Source organism: Hypanus sabinus, unplaced genomic scaffold, assembly GCF_030144855.1.
Source record: "Hypanus sabinus isolate sHypSab1 unplaced genomic scaffold, sHypSab1.hap1 scaffold_431, whole genome shotgun sequence".
Lineage (NCBI taxonomy): Eukaryota > Metazoa > Chordata > Chondrichthyes > Myliobatiformes > Dasyatidae > Hypanus > Hypanus sabinus.
The window spans coordinates 18875-37845 of record NW_026781308.1 but is presented as its reverse complement, the minus strand read 5'-3'; the positions used below and the strand labels follow the sequence as shown (position 1 = coordinate 37845).

Sequence of the window (18971 nt, the reverse complement as noted above, 5' to 3'; positions counted from 1 at the left end):
TATGTACTGTGTTCTATGATGTGTGTGATCATGCTGTCACTATCATCATTATGTACAGTGCTGTACGACGTGTGTGATCACGCTGTCACTATCATGATTATGTGCTGTGTTGTACGACTTTCGTGAGCACGCTGTCACTATCGTCATTATGTACTGTGCTGTATGATGTGTGTGATCACGCTGTTACTATCATCATTACGTAGTCTGCTGTATGACGTGGGAGATCACACTGTCACTATCATCATTATGTACTCTGCTGTACGATGTGGGTGATCACGCTGTCACTATCATCATTATGTACTGTGCTCTATGATGTGTGTGATCACGCTGTCACTATCGTCATTCTGTACTCTGCTGTACGACGTGGGTGATCACTCTGTCACTATCATCATTATCTACTGTGCTGTACGATGTGGGTGATCATGCTGTCACTATCATCACAGTGAATTGTGCTGTACGACGTGGGTGATCACCTTGTCACTGACATAATTATTTACTCTGCTGTACGACGTGGGTGATCACTCTGTCACTATCGTCATCAAGTAGTGTGCTGTATGACGTGGGTGATCAAGCTGTCATTATCGTCATTATGTGCTCAGCTGTACGACCTGGGTGATCACTCTGTCACTATCATTATTATATACTGTGCTGTATGACGTGTGTGAACACACTGTAACTATCATCATTATTTACGCTGCTGTACGAAGTGGGTGATCACGCCGTCACTAACATCTTTACGTACTCCGCTATACGACGTGGGTGATCACGCTGTCACTATCGTCATATGTACTGTGCTGTATGACGTGGGTGATCAATCTGTCACTATCGTCATTATGTACACTGCTGTATGACGTGGGTGATCACACTGTCACTATCATCGTTATGTACTCTGCTGTACGATGTGGGTGATCATGCTTCACTATAATCATTATGACTCTTCTGTATGACATGGGTGATCAAGCTGTCACTATCGTCATTATGTATTGTGCTGTACAACGTGGGTGATCACGCTGTCACTATCGTCATTATGTATTGTGCTGTAGGACGTGGGTGATCACGCTGTCACTATCATCGTTATGTACTCTGCTGTACGATGTGGGTGATCACGCTGTCACTATCATCATTATGTACTCTTCTGTATGACGTGTGTGATCACGCTGTCACTATCGTCATTATGTACTGTGCTGTACGACGTGGGTGATCACACTGTCACTATCGTCATTATGTACTCTGTTGTACGACGTGGGTGATCACGCTGTCACTATCATCATTATGTACTGTGCTGTACGACGTGGGTGATCACGCTGTCACTATCATCATTATGTACTGTGTTCTATGATGTGTGTGATCATGCTGTCACTATCATCATTATGTACAGTGCTGTACGACGTGTGTGATCACGCTGTCACTATCATGATTATGTGCTGTGTTGTACGACTTTCGTGAGCACGCTGTCACTATCGTCATTATGTACTGTGCTGTATGATGTGTGTGATCACGCTGTTACTATCATCATTATGTAGTCTGCTGTATGACGTGGGAGATCACACTGTCACTATCATCATTATGTACTCTGCTGTACGATGTGGGTGATCACGCTGTCACTATCATCATTATGTACTGTGCTCTATGATGTGTGTGATCACGCTGTCACTATCGTCATTCTGTACTCTGCTGTACGACGTGGGTGATCACTCTGTCACTATCATCATTATCTACTGTGCTGTACGATGTGGGTGATCATGCTGTCACTATCATCACAGTGAATTGTGCTGTACGACGTGGGTGATCACCTTGTCACTGACATAATTATTTACTCTGCTGTACGACGTGGGTGATCACTCTGTCACTATCGTCATCAAGTAGTGTGCTGTATGACGTGGGTGATCAAGCTGTCATTATCGTCATTATGTGCTCAGCTGTACGACCTGGGTGATCACTCTGTCACTATCATTATTATATACTGTGCTGTATGACGTGTGTGAACACACTGTAACTATCATCATTATTTACGCTGCTGTACGAAGTGGGTGATCACGCCGTCACTAACATCTTTACGTACTCCGCTATACGACGTGGGTGATCACGCTGTCACTATCGTCATATGTACTGTGCTGTAGGACGTGGGAGGTCACGCTGTCACTATCATCATTGTGTACTGTGCTGTATGACGTGGGAGTTGACACTGTCACTATCATCTTTAGGTACTCCGCTATACGACGTGGGTGATCACGCTGTTGCTATCATAATTATATACAGCGCTGTATGCTGGGTGTCAATACGCTGTCACTATCATCATTTTGTGACTCTGCTGCATGATGTGCGTGATGACGCTGACACCATCATCATTATTTACTCTGCTGTACGAAGTGGGTGATCACGCTGTCACTATCATCATTATGTACTGTGCTGTACGACGTGGGTGATCACGCTGTCACTATCGTCATTATGTAGTGTGCTGTACGATGTGTGTGATCACGCTGTCACTATCGTCATTAGGTACAGTGCTGTACGATGTGTGTGATCACGCTGTCACTATCATCATTATGTACAGTGCTGTACGATGTGTGTGATCACGCTGTCACTATCGTCATTATGTACTGTGCTGTACGATGTGTGTGATCACGCTGTCACTATCATCATTATGTACTGTGCTGTACGATGTGTGTGATCACGCTGTCATTATCATCATTATGTACAGTGCTGTACGATGTGTGTGATCACGCTGTCACTATCGTCATTATGTACTCTTCTGTATGACGTGTGTGATCACGCTGTCACTATCATCATTATGTACTCTGCTGTATGACGTGGGTGATCACGCTGTCACTATCGTCATTATGTACAGTGCTGTACGATGTGTGTGATCACGCTGTCACTATCGTCATTCTGTACAGTGCTGTACGATGTGTGTGATCACGCTGTCACTATCGTCATTCTGTACAGTGCTGTACGATGTGTGTGATCACGCTGTCACTATCGTCATTATGTACTCTTCTGTATGACGTGTGTGATCACGCTGTCACTATCGTCATTATGTACTCTGCTGTATGACGTGGGTGATCACGCTGTCACTATCGTCATTAAGTAGTCCTCCGTATGACGTGGGTGATCACGCTGTCACTATCGTCATTATGTACACTGCTGTATGACGTGGGTGATCAATCTGTCACTATCATCATTATGTACACTGCTGTATGACGTGGGTGATCACGCTGTCAGTATCAGCATTAAGTACTGTGCTGTGTGACATTGGTGATAACGCTGTCACTATCGTCATTGTGTACTGTGCTGCAGGATGTGGGAGGTCACGCTGTCACTATCATCATTGTGTACTGTGCTGTATGACGTGGGAGATCACACTGTCACTATCATCGTTATGTACTCTGCTGTACGATGTGGGTGATCATGCTTCACTATAATCATTATGACTCTTCTGTATGACGTGGGTGATCACGCTGTCACTATCGTCATTATGTACTGTGTTCTATGATGTGTGTGATCACGCTGTCACTATCATCATTATGTACAGTGCTGTACGACGTGTGTGATCACGCTGTCACTATCATGATTATGTGCTGTGTTGTACGACTTTCGTGAGCACGCTGTCACTATCGTCATTATGTACTGTGCTGTATGACGTGTGTGATCATGCTTTCACTATCGTCATCAAGTAGTGTGCTGTATGACGTGGGTGATCAAGCTGTCATTATCGTCATTATGTGCTCAGCTGTACGACGTGGGTGATCACGCTGTCACTATCATCATTATCTACTGTGCTGTACGACGTGGGAGATCACACTGTCACTATCATCGTTATGTACTCTGCTGTACGATGTGGGTGATCACGCTGTCACTATCATCATTATGTACTGTGCTGTACGACGTGGGTGATCATGCTGTCACTATCATCATTATGTACACTGCTGTATGACGTGGGTGATCACGCTGTCACTATTGTCATTATGTATTCCTATGTATGACGTGGGTGATCACGCTGTCACTATCATCATTAAGTACTCTGCTGTGAGACGTGCGTGATAACGCTGTCACTATCATCATTACATACTGTGCTGTACGACGTGGGTGATCACACTGTCACTATCGTCATTGTGTACTCTGCAGTACGAAGTGAGTGATCAAGCTGTCACTATCATCATTATGTACTCTGCTGTATGACGAGGGAGATCAAGCTGTCACTATCGTATTTATGCACTCTGCTGTACGAAGTGAGTGATCAAGCTGTCACTATCATCATTATGTAATCTGCTGTATGATGTGGGAGATCACGCTGTCACTATCATCATTGTGTACTCTGCTGTATGACGACGTGGAGATCATGACCTTCTGACCATGATTGTTGTTGATGATTTTTCTACAGAAACATTACAGCACAGTAACAGGCCTTTTGGAGTTTGCTTTGCCTCCTCTGGGCAGTGTATTTACAAGACCGGTGGCCCCAGCCAACATCGATATTCTTCCGAGATTATCCTCCTGGTGTCATCACCGGCTGGTCATACATCCATCCACCAGCTGCTCCCTAACTGGGGGTGGGTGAGTGGAGGCACTAAGCAGGTACTACCCCTTGCCCAAGAGTTGCTTTTCTTGAACCTGATGGTGTGGGATTTCAGGCTTCTGTAGCTTGTGTCCCCTGGTTACTGCAAGAGGGCATGGTCCAGATGTTGGGGGATCTTTTAAGGCAGCACCTCCAGTAGACCCTACCGATGGTGGGAAGGGATATGTCTGCAATGAACTGGGTTCAGTCCACTACTCTCTGCATTTAAGAGCTGCCAGCAGTGACCAAAAAGATGGCATCATCACCCAGTGCAACCGACAGCGACGTCCTGCAGACAGCTCACGAAACTGCTTCTTCTTCTAAATATACTTCTCCAGAGCTGTGACCAACTTCCGCCTGGACGTTCCATTTTGGTGATGTATTTCTGGGCCGACTGAGTGACCCGGAACTTTTGTCGTTTTGCTGCCGAAGTTGAAGCGGAGCGTGCGGTCACTGTTTCCGAGTGACGGAACGCAAACCCGTGGTTGGCTCCATAACTCCTCACAGGTTAAAGCGTCGAGGAAGATTGAAATTGGCGAGGATGGGAGCGGAAAGCAAGCGGGTGTTCAGCGCTGTCTGCCTGCAGTTGACTGGTCTCCCTTCTCGCGTGGCTGACGCAGAGGGACTCTGCCGTTTGATGGTCAATGTCCTCGGTGCTGAACTCACTCCGCGGTTATTATTGGGGGACTCTGCGGTTCAGGTTACCTGTATTTTCGGTTACTCCTTTATGCTATTTGTGTGATTTGATCAAGGTGCTTTGGTGTGGACCTGGCCTTAAGCAGAGGCCTGCAGCGCTAAACTGAACTGACTGTTTTATGTATCTGTGATGTTTAATATTCTGTGTGTTACTTGCTTCTTTCTACCACTTTACACTACTTGTTTTTTGCACATTAGGTGTTTGATGTTCGGATTTCATGGTGCTTCTTTGTTTTGTGGCTGTCTGTGGAGACGATGAATCTTGGATAGGAGATGTACTTTGAAACTTTGGCCCAGAAAGTGGGTGAGTCTTTGATCATCAGCATTGCCTCTTAAGGCAACCTCCTGTAGACAGATGATCCAGTTTGGCCTCCTCCAGAAGTCCCCAGTTATGTCCTATACACAAGAGACAGGACAAGTCCAACCCGGCCAATTACCACCTTCTCAGCTTCCTCTCAATCATCAGCAAAGTCATGGAAGGGTCAACAGAGCTGTCATGCAGCACCCACTGGGTAATAACCTGCTTACGGATGCTCAGTTTGGGTTCCACCAAGGCCACTCACCTCCTGATCTCAACATCTCCTTGGTCCAAACATGGACCAAAGAGCTAAATACCAGACGTGAGATGAGAGTGATAGCCCTTGACATCAAGGCAGCATTTGACTGAGTGTAGCATCAAGTTGCCCTAGCTAAAATGGAGTCAATGGGAATTAGGGGGGAAACCTTCCTCTGGTTGGAATCATACCTGACACAAAGGAAGATGGTTGTGGTGGTTGGAGGTCAATCATCTCATCCTCAGGACATCACTGCAGGAATTCTTCAGGGAAGTGTCCTGGGACCAACCATCTTCAGCTGCTTCATCATCGACCTTCCCTGCATCATAAGGTCCGAAGTAGGGATGTTCACAGATGACTGCACAACGTTCTGCACAACTCGTGACTCCTCAGACCCCAATGCAGCAGGACCTGGACAACATCCAGGCTTGGGCTGACAAGTAACATTCGAGCCACAGAAGAGCCAGGCAATGACCATCTCCAACAGGAGAGGTTCTATTGATCGTCCCCTGACGTTCAGTGGCATCGCCATCACTGAATTCCCTACTATCAACATCCTAGAGGGTTACCATTGACAGGAAACTGACATGGTCTGGCCATATAAACACCATGGCTACCAGAGCAGGTCAAAGGCTAAGAATTCTGTGGTGTGTAACTCACCTCCTGACTCCCCAACGACTGTCCAGCATCTACAAGGCTGAGATCAGGAGTGAAATGGAATACTCCTCACTCGCCTGGATGAGTGCAGCTCCATCAACACTCAAGAAGCTTGACACCATCCAGTACAAGGCAGCCCACTTGATCGGTACCCCTCCCACAAGCGTTCAATCCCTGCACCATCGACAAATAGTTGCAGCAGTGTGTACAAGACATGCTGAAATAACACACTAAAATTCCCAAGGCAGCACCTTCCAGACCCACGACCACGACCATCTAGAATGACACGAACAGCGGATACCTGGGAACACCCCCACTTGGAAATCCCCCTCCAAGACAGTCCCCATCCTGGCGTGGAAACATATCACTGTTCCCTCATGGTCGCTGGGTCAGGATCATAGAATCCCCTCCGCGGGGGAACCCACACCTCAGGGACTGCAGCGGTTCAAGAAGGCAGCTCATCACCCTTTCCCAGGGGCAACTAGGGATGGGCAGTAAATGCTGGCTTAGCTGGCTATGCCCACATCCCCTAAATGAATAAATTAAAAAAGTATTGATGGTGGGGAGGGGTGTGCTTGTGATGGATTGGGTTGAGCCCACTGCTGCCTGGAGGGCATTTTACGAGACTCTTAGATAGCCTCGTGGATGACAGAAAAACAGAGGCTATGTGGTAGGAAAGGGTTAGATTGATCTTGGAGTAGGTTATAAGGTCAACACAACAGAGTGGGCTGAAGGACCTGTACTATTCTGTGTTCAACGTTCTTGCTCTTTCAAACGATCAGACTGTGGTGCAACCAATCAGAACACCTTCGACCGTACATAGTGCTGACATTGTTGAGGGTTCAAAAGAGTTTCATGAAAATGATTCCAGGATTGAAAGGCTTAACATTTGAGGAGCGTTTGATGGCTCTGGGCCTGTACTCATCGGAATTCAGAAGAATGAGGGGTGACCTCATGGAAACCTATCGAATGGTGAAAGGCCTCGACGGAGTGGATGTGGAGAGGATGTTTCTTATGGTGACGGAGTCTAGGACCAGAGGACACAGCCTCAGAATGGAGGGACGTCCATTTAGAATGGAGATAAGGAGGGATTTCTTCAGCCAGAGAGTGGTGAATCTGTAGAATTCGTTGCCACAGGCAGCTGTGGAGGCCAAGTCTTTGAGTGTATTTAAGGCAGAGAGTGATAGATTCTTGATTAGTCAGGGCATGAAGGGATACGGGGAGAAGGCAGGAGACTGGGGCTGAGAGGGAAATGGATCAGCTATGATGAAATGGCTCAATGGGCAAATGGCAAAATTCTGCTCCTATACCTTATGGCCTTCATTTAGAAATACAGCACAGTAACAGGCCTTTCCAGCCCGGGGAGTCCACGCCGCCCAATTGCACCAACGTGACCAACTAACCTATGAAGCTGCACACCTTTGGACTGTGGGAGGAAACCGGAGCACCCGGAGGAAACACACACAGTCACGGGGAGAACGTACAAAGCTCTGTTACAGAGACGGGGATTGGACCCAGGTTGCTGGGTTGTGTTAGCAGCTATGCTGCCTTGCTGGCCCCCACTGTGTTAAAGTGTTCGGTGCCAAGCCGAACCTCCTAAGTAAGGGCACTTACCCCGTGATCACATCTATTGCCCGCATAGCTGCCCCTGCCCGCCAACGAAGAAATCTACTTACTGTCGCAAACGTATGGCTTGTCCCTGTCCTCCAGCGAAGTTGGTTCCTGCCTTTTCCTCATGCCTCCGATTCCACAGGTCTAGAGGGAAGAACGGAGGAGTTATGGTGGGTGCAGACCCCCTCGGAGCGAGGGCAGGCGGGGGGAAGAGTGATGAACCAAATTGCAGAACTCACTGTCACTGAAGGGGGCCGGGAGAGAGTGTATCAGGCAGAACTGGTTCCGTGGCTCAAGGACAATAAGGCAATCGTCAAAAAGACCGGGCAGTTAAATTAGGAACAGGAGTAGGCCAATCAGGCCCTCAGAAAAGTTTTATTATTTTCACATGATTCTGGCTAATATCCTGCCCTCCATCTCCCTCTGGCTCCCCCCTCCTCATCTTCCATGGTCCACTCTCCTGTCCTCTCAGATTACCTCTTCTTCAGCCCTTTACCTCTTCCACCTAGCACCTCCCAGCTTCTGACTTCATCCCCTCCACCCCCACCGGGTCTCACCTCTCACCTCCCCCTCCCTCCACCTTCTTATTCGGGCGTCTGCCCCCTTCTTTTCCAGTCCTGACCAAGAGGCTCGGCCCAAAATGCCGACAGTTTATTCGTCACCGTTGATGCTGCCTGACCTGCTGAGTTCCAGGACTTTGTCTGTGTTACTTTATTTTTGAGAAGTGGCCCTAGTTTTTATGTAGTTTGCTCTTTTTTCTGCACAGTGGGTGTATGGTAATTTCCCTTGAATGGGCTGGTTCCATGGAGTTTTGTGGCTGTCTGTGGGAAAGATGAATCTCAGGGCTGTATACCGCATACATACTTCCATAATAAATGCATGTTGAATCTCGTTGGGGCTAAGAGTTTATGTATGAAGGTGTAAACAATTATTTTTCTTGCAGTTTAGCTTTCTCATGCTGGCTTTTATTTTTATATAATCACCTATCTATTTTTGTGATTGTAATTGTTCAGTGAATATTCCAGTAATGTCTGCTTCTGCATTTTTTGTTCTGGAAGCTTCTTTATCTCATTTATTTTCCTGTAGCAGGTGTCTTGCCAGTTCAACCTGGCTCTCTTACAGGTTAATTCTTATCACAGGACCTCCAAGAGGACCACAACCTCGCTGCAGGGTCTGGAGGCTTACGTGCCTCAATGCCATGTCGTCTGCAGTCAGGACTTCATGCTTTGGCTCTTGGTGGGGTCAAAGGGTAGAGGTCAGTCTAGGAGCGGTCCACCAGTCCTCCAGGTTCAGAGGATTCAGCTCAGAATTAACAACCCTGGCTGGTCAAACAGAAACAGCAATGAAGAATCCTCCTACATCTGAGTGTGACTGTATTCCTGAGTCTCCACCCGGGACGGGTGACTGACAGGAGTGGAAACCGAGAGGAAGCTACTGACACGATGAACACCCCCAGAGATGGAGGAGCTTCACTGCTGCCCAAAACACCAGCGGTGTAAGTAAGCAAGTGTTATCACTAGAATGTTATCGTTTTGGTTGGAGAAGACCTTGGCTCCTCTTCTCCATTCACATCAAATCAGCCGTGAACAACAAGCTTCCTTCTCAACCTCCGATCCTCTGGCTCGCAAAAGCACCAAGATCCACCAGAGGTGGGAATTATTTCCGTGTGCAGTGAGCCGTTCTACGTTGCATGGAAGGAACGCAACAAAGAACGATTTCAGGAAAATATTGACAAGGACTTTTCCTGCAAGTGGATTAGGCGTCACACTTGCCCATTTACCCCCTCCCTCTCTCGAGCAAATTCACTCCATCCACCAGAAATGGAATTTCCCAGTGGTAAAACACTTTAATTCCAATTCCCATTCTGACAAATTGGTCTGTAGCCTCCTCTTGTGCCAATAAGTAGCCACCCTTGGGGTGGAGGAGCAATACCATATATTCTGCCTGGGTAGCATCCAACCTGATGGCATGAACATCAACTTCTCCTTCCTCCTCTCTCCCCTCTCCTTCTATTCCTCACTCCGGCATCCGACCTCTTCTCACCTGCCTATCACCTCCCCCAGGCACCCTCCTCCTTCTCTAGTCCACTCTCCTCTCCTATCAGATTCCTTCCTCTCCAGCCTTTTACCTTTCCCACCCACCTGGCTTCACCTATCACCTTCCAGCTAACCCCCTTCCCCTCCCAACCACCCCACCTTTTTATTCTGGCATCTCCCCCTTCCCTCTCCAGTCCTGAAGAAGGGTCTCAGCCTGAAATGTCAACATGAAATTTCGATAGACACTGTCTGACCTGCTGACTTCCTCCAGCATTTTGTGTTACTCTGTCCATAGACACTGTCTGACCTGCTGAGTTCCTCAAGCATTTTGTGTGTGTTACTCTGACCATAGAGCTGTCTGACCTGCTGAGTTCCTCCAGCATGTTGTGTGTGTTACTCAGTCTATGTGCACTGTCTGACCTGCTCAGTTCCTCCAGCATTTTTTGTGTGTTACGGTGCATAGACATTGTCTGACGTGCTGAGTTCCTCCAGCATTTTGTGTGTGTTACTCTGTCCATAGACACTGTCTGACCTGCTGAGTTCCTCAAGCATTTTGTGTGTGTTACTCTGACCATAGACGCTGTCTGACCTGCTGAGTTCCTCCAGCATTTTGTGTGTGTTACTCTGTCCACAGACACTGTCTGACCTGCTGAGTTCCTCCAGCATTTTGTGTGTGTTACTCTGTCCACAGACACTGTCTGACCTGCTGAGTTCCTCCAGCATTTTGTGTGTGATACTCTGTCCATAGACACTGTCTGACCTGCTGAGTTCCTCCAGCATTTTGTGTGTGTTACTCTGACCATAGACACTGTCTGACCTGCTGAGTTCCTCCAGCATTTTGTGTGTTACTCTGTCCATAGACACTGTCTGACCTGCTGAGTTCCTCCAGCATTTTGTGTGTGTTACTCTGTCCATAGACACTGTCTGACCTGCTGAGTTCCTCCAGCATTTTGTGTGTTTTACTCTGACCATAGACACTGTCTGACCTGCTGAGTTCCTCCAGCATTGTGTGTGTTACTCTGACCATAGACACTGTCTGACCTCCTGAGTTCCTCCAGCATTTAGTGTGCATAGCTGAAGATTTGAAGGGTTTTGGGAAATGGACAGGGCATTTAACACAGAGAGAACAGATGGACACTGTGTGCATTGGGTCCAATTACCCTGAAACACACTTCCCCCCCACCCCACCTTCATCAGAACACAAGAGACAGCAGATGCTGAAGACACACACAGACTACTGGGGGACTCAGCACGTCAGGTAGCATCTGTGGAGGGAAATGAAGAGTTAATATTTTGGGTCCCTGAAGGGACTTCACCCTCTATAAATTTGCTGACAACACAACCATGGCTGGCAGAATTTCAGATGGTGACAAGAGGGCGTACAGGAGTGAGATATACCAGCTGGTTGAGTGGTGCCGCAGCAACAACCTTGCACTCAGTGTCAGTAAGACCAAAGAACTGATTGTGAACTTCAGAAAGGGTAAGGCAAGGAAACGCACCCCAGTCCTCACAGAGGGATCAGAAGTGGAGAGAGTGAGCAACTTCAAGTTCCGGGGTATCAATATCTCTGAGGATCTGACCCAGACCCAACGTATCGATGAAGGTGCGAAGGAGTTATATTTAGAACCATAGATCACTACAGCACAGTACAGGCCCTTCGGCCCTCCATGTGGGGGGTGGGTCGGAGGCAGCTACCGCATATGACCAAGATTACCTACGGAGAGTGGTGAATCCAGACAGCTCCAGCATGGGAACCAGTCTCCATGGTATCCAGGACATCTTCAAGGAGCAATGTCTCAGATAGGCAGTATCCATCATGAAAGACCCCCATCACCCAGGACGTGCCCCCTTCTCATTGCTACCATCAGGGAGGAGGTACAGGAGCCTGAAGACACACACTGTGATTCAGGAACAGCTTCTTCCCCTCTGTATCCGGACATTGAACTGTTGAAGACTACCTCACTACCTCTTTTCTCTTTTTGCACTATTTAATTTTTTAAACACACACACACACACACACACACACACACACACACACACACAGGGTGATTGATAAGTTTATGGCCTAAGGTAGAAGGATTCAATTTTAGAAAACCTAGCACATTTATTTTTCAACATAGTCTCTCCTACATTTACACGCTTAGTCCAGTGGTCGTGGAGCATACGGATCTTGGACCTCCAGGAAGTGGTCCACAGCAGGGATGATTAATAAATTTCGTGGCCTGAGATAGAAGGAGATGAGTTATACAGCTCTCGTTACCTGCACTCTGAGTCATTATGCAGGAAGTTTGAAGATAATAACATTGCTGGTATTTCTGTTTCGCACTGTCTGAGAAAATGGACAACACCGGCCTTCGTGCAGTCATCCGCTACCTCGGTCTCAAGGGCTTATCACCCAAGGAGGGCCACGAGGATGTGGTGGCAACACCAGGGGAGGGTGAAAAATAAATGTGCTAGGTTTTCTAAAATTGACTCCTTCTACCTTAGGCCACAAACTTATCAATCACCCCTCGTATATATACTTACTATATTTTTATTATGTAGCTTTCTATTCTGTATTGTAATGTACTGCTGCCATTTAACAGGTGTTTCCAAGATACTCAAACCACCCTGTCTGGCACCAACGATCATTCCACGGTCAAAGTTACTTTGATCACACTTCTCCCCACTCTGATGTTTGGTCTGAGTAACACCTGAACCTCTTGACCATGTCTGCAGGCTTTAATGCACTGAGTTACTGCCACATGATTGGCTGACTAGATATTTGCATCAATGATCAAGTGGAGGTCATGGTTAAAGGTAAAAGGTGAAAAAATATATCTACCAAGTTCTTTCAGAGCTTCACAAACACATTCCCCTCAGATGACTCTTGTTGTAACTGAGTTGAAGGTGTGAGGGTTAAGCATTTTGTAGGAACCTGAGGTGTAATTTCTTCACACAGAGGGTGGTGTGTCTCTGGAATGAGCTACCAGAGGAGGTGATAGAGATGGGTAAAATTACATTTCAAAGACACTTGAGAGATACACACATAGGAAAGGTACAGAAGGATACAGGCCAAACACAGGCAAGTAGAGTCATAGAATCATAGAAAACTACAGCTCAAAAGCAAGCCCTTTGGCCCATCTAATCTGTGCTGAACCATTTAAACTGCCCACTCCCATTGACTTGCATCAGGACCATAGCCCTCGATGTACCTATCCAAACCTCTTCAATGTTGAAATCGAACCTGCATTCATTACTTCCGCTGGCAGTTTGCTCCACGCTCTCACCAGCCTTTGAGCGAAGAAGTTTCCCCTCGTGTTCCCCTTAAAATTTTCACCTTTTACCCTTAACCCATGACCTCCAATTGTAGCCCCACCCAAACTCAGTGGAAAAAGCCCACTTGCATCGACCTTATCCATACCCCTCATAATTTTGTAAACCTCTGTCAAAACCTTCTCTCAATCTTCTAAGGAGTAAAGTCCTAACCTATTCAAACTTTCTGTATAACTCAGGCCCCCCAGACCCAGCAACATCCTTGTAAATTTTCTCTGTACTCTTTCAACCTTCTTCACATCTTTCCCCTAGGTTGGTGACCAAAACAGCACACGATACTCCAAATTAGGCCTCACCAACATCTTATACAACTTCAACATAACATCCCATCTCCTGTACTCAATACTTCGATCTATGAAAGTCAATGTGCCAAAAGCTTTCTTTACAACCCCGCCCAACTGCAACGCCACTTTCAATGAATTATAGACCTGTATTCCCCGATCCCTCTGTTCAACCTCACTCCTCAATGCCCTACCACTCACTGTGTAAGACCTACCCTGCTTATTCCTACCAAAGTGCAACAACTCACACTTGTCTGCATTAAATTCCGCTTCTCATTTCTCCTGGACTCTCTCAGTTTTATGTTTTTATTCAATGTTTTGCCCCTTCTTTCTGGTTTCCATTTGTGCAATGTGTTAGTTTATTGGCATGGGGGGGGGGTAAGGGTTGATGCTCTGTTTCCAGTTGCACAATTTGCTGTTTTTTTGCATGGGAGAGTTATGTTTTTATTGCCGTATGCGCGATGTGTTAGATTTTCGAGTGATGGTGTGTCTGATGCCTTTCTACAAACAGGTTTCATGATTTTTCTTAGTTTCGTGACTGCCTGGAGAAGACGAGTCTCAGGGTTGTATACTGCACACACACTCTGAAAGTAGATGTACCTTGAACATTGAACCTTGCACGCAGCACTGCAAGGCCTCCCAACTCTGCCCTTTTGGATCTCGTTCCCAGCTTGGGCCTTGTGACAAGAGGGAGAGGGGCAGTCCCCAGCCCTGACAGCCTTCCTTTCACCTTCACCCAACACTGGTTACCAGGCAGGCCTACAGTGAACTACAGATCAATGGAAAACACTCACTCGCCCTTTGGTTTTACTTTTCCGCTTCGGCGCATCCTCCTCCAGATCATCCACCTCGATCTCATGAGGGAAGTCACTAGCCAAGATTCTCTGTGGGAGAACAATTGAAATTGGAAAACAATGTCAGGTTCTACTTATGGCTGGAGGTCTCATCACATGACCTCCCACTGCCATTCGGTCATTGGCTGTGCAACATGTCAGTCATGAAAAGCATCACCCGGGGCCCCCCCTTGCATCACTACCATTGGTCACTAGACATGTCAATCCTCATAAAACCATTTGCCCTCCCTTCCACCTCTTGCCATTGGTCAGCTGGTTTGTCAATCCTCATAAAGTCCTCCCAGTTTCTGATATTATTCACATACTCAACACCTGCCTATCACCCCCCCCCCCCCTCAACTGGATCCACCTATCACCTGCCAGTTCTTCTCCACTGCTTCTCCCTATCTTCTTATATTGGCTTCTTCCCCATTTTCTTTCTACTCCAGCCTTGGCATAAAACTTCTACTGTCAATTTCCCTCCATTGACGTTGCCTGACCTGCTGAGTTACTCCATCACTTCCGGTCTACAAGCCTTTCGTATACAGCTATAGGTTGACAGATACGTCAATCATCACAAGGCCTCAACTTGAGCTGAAATTTGTTTTGGGGGGGGGGGGGGAATCCACTCCCCCCATTGGTTACCAAATGTGCCAATCCTCATGGGCTACACATCCAAACTCATTCTATTGGTTGTCTGACCAGCCAACCTCATTGGGCAGCAGATGCAATGGGACCTTCATGGGACACCAACTCCTTTTCTTCCCACAAGCGCTGCCTGACCTGCTAAGTATTTTCTAGTTTTTACTTCAAATTTTCCATCACATCATCCAGTCTTGGCCTGAAACATCAACCATTTATTCCCCTCCGCGGATACTGCCTGACTTGTTTGTACCGTCACTCCCTTCAGCCAGTTTGGAAGCCCCATTTTGTGACTGGTCAGTCGAAGGTCCCCAGGACTGTCATGACAAATGCCTGTCTCGCGCAGCCCAACGACTCTGCATCACCCACCTGGCATTCACTGATGCTCTCCTCGTCCTTCGCCTCCGCCTTCTTCTCCACTGTCTCCCCGCAGAGGAGAGCCTCCAGGGCAGGCCCCTCCGGGAGTAATCCCTCTTTCTTCAGGGTCACCTCTGTATCTGAGCAACGACAGTGAGAAGCAAAGGAATTGGACACTTTGCCGACATCTTCAACCCAGCATTACATTTTCAACACCCGCTACTCTTTGGGCATTACCATAGCGATGGGCGCAGAGAGGCAAAGGAACTTGTCCTTGATACAGGCCACAACCCAGCTCCCCCACCCCCAATCTAAACTTCAGTTCCTTTGCCATTGCAATGTACAGCTGCACCTATGATGCATGTTTACAGATAAAGATTGGTTTTACTTGTCAGATGTACATCGAAAGTTAAAGTGAAATGCACTGATGGTGTCAAATCAAACCAGTGAGGACGCGCTGGGGGCAGCCCGCCATACTTCCAACACCAGTGCAGCATCCCACAACTCACTAACACTAACCCGTAAGCCTTTGGAATGTGGGAGGAAATCAGGGCACCTGGAGGAAACCCACAGAGAACGTACAGACTCCCTATAGGCAACGGTAGGAATTGAACCGAGCGACTAGTGATCACCACTGACCATCACGATACTGTGTTGCCCCCCCTGACTGAGAACAGTAAATTTATGAGAGGCAGCGAAATGAATTGAATTGACTTTATTTCTTACATCCTTCACATACACGAGGAGTAAAAACCTTTACGTTACGTTCTCCGTCTAAACGTGCAATGTACAATGATAGTAATTTATTAAAATTGGTCAATATAATATAGAGTACACTCAGATCAGCCTGAGTTAATCAGTCTGATGGCCTGGTGGAAGAAGCTGTCCCGGAGCCTGTTGGTCCTGGCCTTTATGCTGCGGTACCATTTCCCAGATGGTAACAGCCGGAACAGTTTGTGGTTGGGGTGACTCGGGTCCCCAATGATCCTTTGGGGCCCTTTTTACGCACTCGTCCTTATAAACGTCCTGAGTAGTGGGAACTTCACATCTACAGATGTGCTGGGCTGTCCACACCACTCTCTGCAGAGTCCTGTGACTAAGGGAAGTACAGTTCCCATACCAGGCAACGATGCAGCCCGTCAGGATGCTCTCAATTGTGCCCCTGTAGAAAGTTCTTAGGACTTGGGGGCCCATACCAAACCTCCTCAACCGTCTGAGGTGAAAGAGGTGCTGTTGTGCCTTTTTCACCACACAGCTGGTGACTACAGACCATGCGAGGTCCTCGGTGATGTGGATGCCGAGGAACTTGAAGTGTTTACCCTCTCAACCCCAGATCCATTGATGTCAATAGGGGTTTTTGGCCCTATTTCTCACACCCAGAGATAGCATAGCTCATCTCCCAGGGTAGAAATATCAAGCACAGTCCTGTGCAAAAGTCATATACATAGCTGGGGTACCTAAAACTTTTACACAGAGCCGTATTGGTCAACGTGGAGTGGAGGCCAGTTTGTAAATCCGACAGGAGCAGGGAATGTTGGGAATGGCGAGGGTGGAGTGTAGCAGGAGGAGTGCAGGACAGGTGGCAGAGGAGTGCCAGGGGTGGGGGTGACGGGGGTATGTCTGAACCACTGCTACCCTCCGCCCTGAAACTCAGGTCAAGGTTATCTAATTCCAAACAATTGGTTTATTGATCATTACAGAACGTCTCTGCTGCTCCCCGCTCCCTCCCCTCTCCTTTCCCCTTTTCCCAACCACAATTCCCTGTCCCTTCTCACTCTCAGTCCACAACAGAGACCCAGATCAGAATCAGGTTTATCGTCACTCACACATCATGAAACTTGTGTTTTTTTTAAACAAGCAGTACAGCGCAATACACACAATTACTGCAGTACTGTGTAAAAGTCTTGGGCTCTCTGTATATACACACACACATACATATATGTGTCTAGGGTTTCTGTACACGATGGTGAGATGGGGTACACAATACTCCAAGTGAGGCCTATCCAATGTTGCAACATGACGTGCCGACCCTTGTACAGCAGCAGAGTGGCTTTCTCCGGGCGCTTTGCCTCCCACCCACAGTCAGACATAAAGAGTTAGGTTTATTCACTTGATAGTTGCCCCCGACACGTCCTCGTCACAATCTACACATTCCACTGTTTGTTTTGACGTACATGTGACAAATAATTTTATCTCTAAGGTCTTTGAACTTTGTACTCTAGGACTTAAGCAGATACTGCCCGGCTCAAGGACAGCTCTAGACTAGTAACGTGATTCAGGTGTTGTGGTGCAGATACGTCTCTACCAAAGGAGGTGTGAGGCACTCCTTCCCTCCACTACCCTGCAGGTCACCCCTGGGCAAGGTGTAGCACCTGCTTGGCCCCCCCACCACCCCCATGGTTCACCTGAAGCCACGGGAGCAGGTGGTGGACGGTCAAATGAGCATATCACACGTCCTGGATATGTGACCACTGACGCCAAGCAGACAATCTCTGAAGAGTACTAGTCAGGGATGGGGGTCACCCCCTCCAAGAGGACCACAACCTTGTCTGGGTTTGAAGGCTTGCATGCCTCAATGACCCAGCGAACTATGCTGGCCCTTGGTAGGGTCACTGAGAATGGTCGACCTGCCCTCCAGGTTCAGGGGTTAAGCTCGGGGCTAACACCCCTGACTGGTCAAACAGAAGTGCAGGAATCTTCCTATATCCGAGTGTGACGGTATTCCTGAGTCTCCACCCGGGATTTGTGTGACTGACAGCAGTGAAAACAGGAGAATGTGATGAAGGAAGCCTTGAACACCATCAGAGATGGAGGGCCTCATCGCCCCTACATGTAAGCTGCGTATCAGGCAGTAGATAGGTAGGAGTCACTCATCTTGTAAAGACACTGCCCAGAAGGCAATGGCAAACCACTTCCGCAGAATACATTTGCCCAGAACAATCATGGTCAGCACCATGGTCACCTATGCCGCACAATGATGGGCTCTGGATCGTGTAATCTACCTCACGCTCTGCAGTTTACCTGCACCAGGTAAATTTGCTAACAACACAGCTATTATTGGCAGCATCTCGGATGGTGAGAAGAGGGCATTGAGGACTGAGATAGGTCAGCTGGTGGAATGGTGTCACACCTTGCACTCAACGTCAGAAGAGCAAAGAACTGATTGTGGACTGCAGGAAGAGTAAGATGAGGGAATATGAACCAATCCTCACAGACAGATCAGAAAGAGCCAGCAATTTCAAATTCCTGGTTGTCAATATCTCCGAGGATCTATCTTGGACCCAACATACTGATGCAGCTACAAAGAAGGCGAGACAGCAGCTATATTTCTTTAGGAGTATGAGGAGATTTGGTATGTCACCAAAAGCATTCAGAAATTTCTCCAGATGTGCCATGAAGAGAATTCCAACTGGCTGCATCACCGTCTGATATGA

General features: G+C 47.5%; 1 protein-coding gene across 3 annotated transcripts in view; it reads right to left on the bottom strand.

Annotated features, from left to right (window-relative positions):
* Positions 1 to 18971, bottom strand: part of dpf1 (double PHD fingers 1) — a 225862-nt gene that overhangs the window by 189609 nt on the left and 17282 nt on the right. For all 3 annotated transcript variants that reach the window (XM_059961325.1, XM_059961323.1, XM_059961324.1), the window contains exons 3-5: positions 15550 to 15677; positions 14500 to 14589; positions 8139 to 8217 (exon numbers count right to left, since the gene is read on the bottom strand). In XM_059961325.1, coding sequence (XP_059817308.1) covers positions 8139 to 8217; positions 14500 to 14589; positions 15550 to 15677 — 297 coding nt within the window. The remainder of the gene's footprint in view (positions 1 to 8138; positions 8218 to 14499; positions 14590 to 15549; positions 15678 to 18971) is intronic.